This window comes from Camelina sativa, chromosome 20, assembly GCF_000633955.1.
Source record: "Camelina sativa cultivar DH55 chromosome 20, Cs, whole genome shotgun sequence".
NCBI classification, from domain to species: domain Eukaryota; kingdom Viridiplantae; phylum Streptophyta; class Magnoliopsida; order Brassicales; family Brassicaceae; genus Camelina; species Camelina sativa.
In genome coordinates, this window is record NC_025704.1 from 22,373,675 (window position 1) to 22,381,558 (window position 7,884).

The following is a 7,884-nucleotide window of genomic DNA, read 5'->3' on the forward strand; positions in this document are numbered from 1 at the left end:
GAATGGAGATGTCGAGATTCCCTTCGACTCGGCTGATTCAAAATCTCGCAGAATTGAACAGATAAGGGGGGAAGGGGTGGGGAAGAGAGAGATGCGAGGAAGAGGAGAAGTCGGAAGTCATAGATTCCGTCGATTTTTATTCGAGAAGTCGAAAAAATTATGTGGCCCATTAATGATTTACATATCAATTGGCTTAAACATGAGATAAAACATTATTAAAAAAAAACAGAGAATTCAGAAGTGCCACGTGGCAGATAGATAGAGCTTGTTAGAGGTGTAACCCTACTTTATTATATTAGATATTAGATTGGCTTTCAACAAAGATAGTGATAATGAATCATAAAATTAGCTGTTTAATCATTGACTGCTGATGAATTTTTCAAAAATTTGGACAAAATACATGAATTTTTCATTTGAATATTGATTTTATATTTAGTTAGTAGAAATTATAATTCTCAAAAACATGCAAAATATTTTCAATAAAATCAGAAATCCTCAAAATATCCATCTCAAAATAGTTCTTTACCTGTCATGTATATCTCATCCTTGACTTTGAGTTCATTGTTTTTTCCATTGACCGTGATCAACACAATTGTGTATCTGCAACAATCAAATAGAGATAGGTAATCGTTTTTATGATTCCGACTTGAGTAATTTTCGAACTGTTCATGTTCTTTACTTAGCATAAATTACACCACTTTCCAGCAACTACTTGGCTAGGAAGTAACACACATAACTCCTTGAGTTTAATCCTTATTGAAGCTCTGTCACTTTGTAAGGACTATTGGCTTGTTGGATATCACGTAGGTATCTTTACTTTCCCCAAAAGACGTCAGATACGGCGCCGTAGAGCCCCCAAAGTTGGCTCCCCTACACATCCTTTATCTCCATCTTTCTTTACACTTTCTTTCCCTTTTCCCCCTTTAGCTTCCCAGATCTGACCTGTCTTGGCTTCTCCACCACAATCAAGACTTGCCACAACAGCAGCATGAGTCCCCAGACCCACCATTGGTTTTCACCACTCCACTGCCTCTTTCTCTCTCCTCTCCATCACGATTTACTCTTTTCTTCACATCATTTCCACCAAGGAGCATCAGAGTCCTCTCACCTCTGCTCACGTCTCTCTCTGCTAATCCATGTCCTTTGTTTCTCTGTTTTCATCCGACGGCGTCTGGTTGAATTTGTGTTATTTGCAAAATCACAACCCTTCTCCCTTTGTGGATTTTTTGGTTAGCAAAATTGAGTTATTTTCCAGTTAGGTTTTGAACTATTTAAATTATGTAAATAATTAATTAAAAGATATGTTTAACATTTACTAAAAAATAATTTAAAAAATAACATGATACGTATTATTAATGAAATTATCTAATTCTTTGTGTTCTTTCTACCGCTCTCTAGTAGTTTCTTAGAACACCTCCATCGGTTACATACTTACATTTCAGAAGGTATCTAAAAAAAATTTTAAAAAGAAAAGAATGAAGATAACATAGGTCGGTTCTCATTTGAGAACCTATAAGATACTCCATAGAAACTCTTATAGGAAAGCCCTACTCACTCCGGGAAACATCTGTACCCGAATCCACTAGAATCAAGCTTATATAATTGGCTTCTACATAGAGCTTTTACATTCACAACTCAAACCCTACACGCATTGAAAATTCTCCCTTCCATCTCACCCACTCACTGCTTTTTCCTCTTTTGTTCGAACATCACTTGCAGGTTACATTTACATAACACACAGTTTCATTAACAAGGAAACAATGAGTTGGCGCCAGCACGTTTCCTTGAATGACTCGTACGAAGATCGATGGGCTGTCTTGGTGTTGGGCCTTGTGGTCAAATTTCGAATCAAAACCTGTGATTGCTTGAGAGTCTTCTCTTGCCTTCTCTTCTCAACTTGAAAACTCGAAGACAAACTCTCACAAATACAATGATTATTCGTGGAAACGTACTACTCAATCATTCTATAGGTTGTTTCTAATCTTGTATCTTAAAGTCTACTGTTTTAATTCTCAGCAGTGTGGTTGTAATATTGTGGAGTTTCCACTGTTGTTTACTGTGTTACCTTCTGGTATATACAAAATGAAACTTTAGGAAAAAAAAAAAATCATTCTATAATATTCCTTTATTCTTCGTGTCAAACCGAATGTTTCACAAATCCACCTTCAAAGTTCCAATACTTTAATAATACTTTGTAAGAAAAGGAGTTGTAGAATTTTTTGCCATTCGAATTGTTTATCCACCGATTCATTGACCAAGACCAGGAGAATATAAAATCCCACCAACTCTTCTTGTTTGTCTTAAAGTGTACCAACTCTTCAGTTGGTGAAAGCAAAGGTTAATTGGACTTTTCAAAAAGTCCAAACTAGTAAAGGATAAACGTTAATCTCCAGGTTCACCAACCAAGACATATTTGTCTACTGTCCGTATATATTATTCATCCATGCAAGGCCACTAGACCTCAATACTTCCACAATGGATTCTTCATCATCAGTAAAAATCGTCTCAAAATGTTTCGTGAAACCCAAAACCATACCGGAAGAATCAAAGAAACCTTACTATTTATCCCCATGGGACTACGCGATGATCTCAGTTCAGTATATCCAAAAAGGTCTCCTCTTTCACAAGCCACCACTTGACTCCATTGACACTCTTCTTGAGAAGCTGAGAGAGTCTTTTGCGGTCGCGCTCGTCCATTTCTACCCTCTCTCCGGTCGCCTCTCGTCCCTGACAACGGAAAACCCGAAATCATACTCTGTGTTTGTGGATTGTAACAATAGCCCTGGAGCTGGGTTCATCTACGCGACCTCGGATTTATGTGTAGAAGATATCGTGGGTGCAAAGTATGTTCCTTTGGTTGTTCAATCTTTCTTTGACCATCACAAAGCTGTGAATCATGATGGACACACCATGAGCCTCTTATCAGTCCAGGTTTGTTATATTCTTCTTTTTCGTATGGTTCGGTTTGACCTGTTTCACAACTTTTTTTTGTTTTGTTTTGGATATGAATGAAACCAAATATATCAAATTGGTTGACATTTTTACTGGTTTCTGTCCGGTTTTGACCGGTTAAACCAGATTATACACTCTAATTTCTTATACAGTCCAAACTACAAGTACAATTGATTACGAATTTTAAGGGTGTTTGTACACTTGTGTAGGTGACAGAATTGGTAGATGGAGTTATCATAGGACTATCAATGAACCACGCGATGGGAGACGGTACTTCATTCTGGAAGTTCTTTACGGCTTGGTCAGAAGTCTTCCAAGGACAAGAGAGCAACAAGGAGGATGACTTGTGTCTTAAGAATCCACCCTTCTTAAAACGTTACATCCCTGAAGGACACGGTCCCCTCTTCAGCCTTCCCTATAGCCATCCTGATGAATTTATCAGACCCTATGAATCTCCAATTCTCAAGGAAAGAATATTCTGTTTCTCATCAGAAACCATAAAATTGCTTAAAGCAAAGGTCAACCAAATATGCGGAACAACCACCATTTCTTCTTTCCAATCGCTAACCGCGGTTATATGGAGATGCATAGCTAGGGCGCGGAGATTACCTGTGGATCGAGAAACAAGTTGTAGACTAGCTGCTGACAACAGAGGAAGAATGGATCCACCGCTTCACAAGGAATACTTTGGAAACTGCCTCTGTACTTTGAGAACGGCTGCAAAAGCTGGTGAGCTGTTGGAGAATGATCTTGGATGGGCTGCTATGAAAGTGCATCAAGCAGTAGCTGAACATTCTAGTGAAAAAGTATATCAGATGATTGATCAATGGTTAAAGTCTCCTTATATTTACCACATTGATCGGCTTTTTGAACCGATGAGCGTTATGATGGGAAGCTCGCCGAGGTTTAACAAGTACGGTTGTGAATTTGGGATGGGAAAAGGAGTGACGCTTAGAAGTGGCTACGCGCATAAGTTTGATGGAAAAGTATCAGCTTATCCAGGAAGAGAAGGAGCGGCAAGTATAGATTTAGAGGTATGTCTTGTCCCAGAATTTATGGATGCTTTGGAATCAGATGAAGAGTTCATGTCTCTTGTTTCCCTCTGATAAATTACCAAGTTTTTCTTTCTTCTTTCAATAAATTCTAGAGTTTGGCAATCATGCGCCTTTGCTCAATGTTATTTCAACTGTAATGTTTGTAGTTCGAGTCAAGAAGCAACAGTGCATTGAACAGGAAAACAAAGACTCAGTCGCATCACTCCCTCCTTCACATTGTAAAGGATTTATTGAAAAACAAGAGAACTAACTCTTACCGAGAAATTGATCAAATCAAGTGGTTGGCGCAAGAAGGGGCAGGATCAAGTTAGGAACGTGAGCTTGATGATCCTCAAGACGTCCCTTAACAGATTCACCATCCCAACGAACAAGAGTTGGTACTCCGGTGAGCTTAAACCGTGGATCAACTCTCCACGGATGCGCCGGAGTCCTCCACGTCGGTCTATCTCCGGCGTAAGCACGGATCAGATTCACCTCCTCTGGAAACTCCTCTAGAGTCTTGAAAATCACAGGTTCAGCTCTAACACAGTCTGATTCACACAAAAATAAAAAACCATTGAATCGATCAAGATGATAAAATCGCTTGAAAATTGAAACAAACCCTAAGAGACAGAGAGACCTGGACACCAGCTGCGACCGGTGGTGGGTTCATCGTCGGCGAGGAAGAGTATGAAATTGATCTTGCTGCGATTGGTTTCGTCCGATTTCAGTTCTTGTAACACTGATTCTAAGGTTGATGGATTCGCGTCGATCTTCTTCACCGTCATTTTCTTCTACTTCCTTCTTCTTCTCCAACGATTCTGATTTCGCTACCAATTTTAGTATTTTCTAACCTTTTCTTATTGGGCCGCGCTACTCAAATTAAGGCCCAAATTATTATTATCTTTCTTGTCAACAGCTACCATAGTCTTTTGTAGGCCTGGGAATCCGAACCGAACCGAATTGTCTGAACCGAACTCAGATTCGGACAATTCGGTTCGGTTATATTTGTTTTTTGATTCCGATCGGAATGGTTTTCAAAAAATTTTGGTTTGTCTTCGGTTCGGTTCGGAGAGACAAAACCGACGGAAACCCGAAATTTAACCCTAGGTATATTAGCTAATACACCGGTTTATTTCATTAGTTCTAACCCTAAACCTAATCTATCTAAACTCTTCCTCTTAGCGGCGACAGAGAAAGACATTCTCGAGTTTCTGATCCGATCCTGTGTTGTCCCGATCAACCTTGTGTTTAATCTTCAGTGTAAGTTCTTTTGTCTTAATCCTTTTGTTCTAAAGCATCGTGTAATCCTTTTGTCTTAATCCTTTTGTTTTATTGTTGTCCGTCTTTGATTCGTTGTATAGCTCTAGGATTTGTTGTTCTTTGTTTCATTCTTTGCTTTTGATGTCCGATAGTTGGGTTTGGTTTCATTCTTTGCTTATGTTGGGTTTGGTTTCATTCGTTGGGTTTGGTTTCATTCTTTGCTTATGTTGTCCGATTAGAACTAAGTATCCTTTGGTTTCATTGTTTGCCTTTGATGTCTGATAGTTATAATTAGAACTAAGTATGTGTTGTTACTTATTAGAACTAAGTATGTCTTGTTCTTTGTTTCATTCTTTGCTTTTGATGTCCGATAGTTGTAGTTAGAACTAAGTATGTGTTGTTACTTGTTAGAACTAAGTATGTGTTGTTACTTGTTAGAACTAAGTATGTCTTGTTACTTGTTAGAACTAAGTATGTCTTGTTCTTGGTTTCATTCTTTGCTTTTGATGTCTGTTGTAGTTAGAACTAAGTATGTGTTGGGTTTGGTTTCATTGTTTGCTTTTGATGTCCGATAGTGTTAGTCTTTAGACTTGTACTGATCTATGCTTTTGTTTGTACTGTTAGTGTTAGTCTTTAGACTTGTACTGATCTATGCTTTTGTTTGTACTGTTAGTGTTAGTCTTTAGACTTGGACTGATCTTTGCTTTTGTTTGTACTGTTAGTGTTAGTCTTTAGACTTGGACTGATCTTTTTCACTTGTTGTTTTTAACAGATGTCTCATGACTCTGGGGAAGAGAACATTGACCCGGTTCTACAAGAAGAGATTGATGATGGTCCGACAGCTTCTCCAGTTGGTGGGAAGAGACGACGAACTCAGGCTACAACTTCTACTGTACCGTCTCAACCGAGGAAAAAGCCAGCTCATAGATCTCCGGTTTGGGAGCATTTTATTCAGCAAGCACATGATCAGGCCCTCGCCAACTGTCGGTACTGTGGTCAAGCTCTAGGATGTGACACAGTGATTCATGGAACAAGTGCAATGAAGAATCACATTAGTAGGTGTAAGATGTACAAGATGCATCTAGAGAGTGGTACTCAGAGTGTGTTGGCTGGTGATAGCAGTGGTGTAATGACTGCAATCAAGTATGATCAAGCTTTGTTCAGAAGGTCTGTGAATGAGATGATCGTTCTTAATGAGCTGCCGTTTGCATTTGTGGAGTCTGAGGGTTTTAGGAGATTTTGCAGCAACATGCTTCCCATGTATACGGTCCATTGCAGGAAGACAGCCACAACAGATATATACAGTATGTATCTGAGAGAGAAAGGAGCTTTGAAGGAGCTGTTTGGTAAGGAGAAGCAGAGAGTGTCTATGACAACCGATATATGGGTAGCTCCCACGACTTCTTGTAGCTACATGGTGGTAACAGCTCACTGGATTGACAGAGATTGGAAGTTGCAGAAGAGGATTATCAGTTTCAAGCCAGTGACAGATCACAAAGGTGATACAATTGCTGAGCATTTGGTAGCCTGTCTTGAAGAATGGGGAATTGAGAAGGTCTTCACAGTAACAGTGGATAACGCTAAGGGGAATGACAAGGCTCTAAGGGTATTCACTGATGCTTTGATCATGAGAGGACCTGATGCTTTAGTTAGTAATGGTGATTATCTTCATATGCGGTGCTGTGCGCATGTCCTCAACTTGATAGTGAGGGATGGTTTATCCAAAGCAAAAAGGAGTATAGTGTCCATCAGAAATGCGATTAAGTATGTGAGATCATCAGGTGATCGGTTGAAGTCATTCCTGTTGAGGGTCGACACAGAGAACGTAGGTCGAGGAAGCTTATGTCTTGATGTTGCAACCAGGTGGAACTCGACTTATCTAATGCTCACAGCCGCAATTAAGTTTAGGGTTGCATTTGAAAAGATGCTGGCTGAAGACAAGTTGTATAACGACTACTTCATGGAGACTGAAGAGAATAGTGAGGAGAATGGTGATGAAGCTGAATTCCCAGGGCAGAAGCGTATTGGTCCTCCTAATTTTGCTGATTGGGATCAAGTGCAGAGGTTAGTTAAGTTCTTGAAGATCTTTTTCAACTGCACTTTGTCTTTCTCAGCCAGCAAATCAGTGACCTCTACTCTTTGTTATAATGAGATTGTGACAATTGAGAGGAATCTTATCAATCTAAGCACCACTGGTGATGTGCTACTAAAGACAGAGGCAATGATGATGAGGAGTAAGTTTGAAAAATATTGGGATGGTCTCCTAAACATGAATCCGCTTGTCATCATCGCAAGTGTGTGTGATCCTAGAAACAAGATGTAGTTTGCTGGTCTTTGCTTCGACAAGCTTTATGGAAAAGACAGTGTCGAAAGTACTCATCTAAGATCATCAATTAAGGGTGTGATGAAGAAGATGTATGCAGAGTATGTGGTGAAGTTGAGCGTAAGTGAACAAGTTGTACCAACTACTGGTGGGGTCGTAGCTGATGCTGGAGTACCAGCAACTGATTTGTATGATTTGTCGGATGAGGATGGTTATGAGAAGATGGATACGCTGTACTCTGAGATGGTGGCTGAATGCACAAATGAAGAATGTAGCAGTGAGCTAGATATTTACTTGTTGGAGAAACCAGTG

At 39.6% G+C, this 7,884-nt stretch overlaps 3 protein-coding genes across 5 annotated transcripts in view; 2 read left to right on the forward strand and 1 right to left on the reverse strand.

Annotated features, from left to right (window-relative positions):
* Positions 2,404-4,135, forward strand: LOC104771423 (uncharacterized acetyltransferase At3g50280-like). Its single transcript, XM_010495940.2, has 2 exons — positions 2,404-2,931; positions 3,162-4,135. Exons 1-2 carry the CDS (start codon positions 2,476-2,478, stop codon positions 4,056-4,058), a joined length of 1,353 nt encoding a protein of 450 aa, XP_010494242.1. The 5' UTR covers positions 2,404-2,475; the 3' UTR covers positions 4,059-4,135.
* On the reverse strand, positions 4,099-4,819 carry LOC104771422 (thioredoxin-like protein Clot). Of its 2 annotated transcripts, XM_010495938.2 has the most exons (3): positions 4,627-4,819; positions 4,265-4,537; positions 4,099-4,138 (listed from the first exon to the last, which is right to left on the reverse strand). In XM_010495938.2, the coding sequence occupies exons 1-2, from the start codon at positions 4,772-4,774 to the stop codon at positions 4,281-4,283; spliced, it is 405 nt and encodes a 134-aa protein (XP_010494240.1). In that variant the 5' UTR covers positions 4,775-4,819; the 3' UTR covers positions 4,099-4,138; positions 4,265-4,280. The 2 variants fall into 2 exon arrangements, with proteins under 2 accessions (XP_010494240.1, XP_010494239.1); XM_010495937.2 differs by having other exon boundaries at positions 4,102-4,537; positions 4,627-4,818.
* The window catches only part of LOC104771420 (zinc finger BED domain-containing protein RICESLEEPER 3-like), a 4,620-nt gene continuing 1,666 nt past the window's right edge, over positions 4,931-7,884 (forward strand). The window contains exons 1-3 of one of the 2 annotated variants that reach the window (XM_019242501.1): positions 4,931-5,096; positions 5,172-5,249; positions 6,022-7,078. In XM_019242501.1, the coding sequence (XP_019098046.1) occupies positions 6,022-7,078 (1,057 nt within the window). In that variant the 5' untranslated portion in view covers positions 4,931-5,096; positions 5,172-5,249. The remainder of the gene's footprint in view (positions 5,097-5,171; positions 5,250-6,021; positions 7,079-7,884) is intronic. The other variant, XM_019242502.1, reaches the window with a different exon arrangement.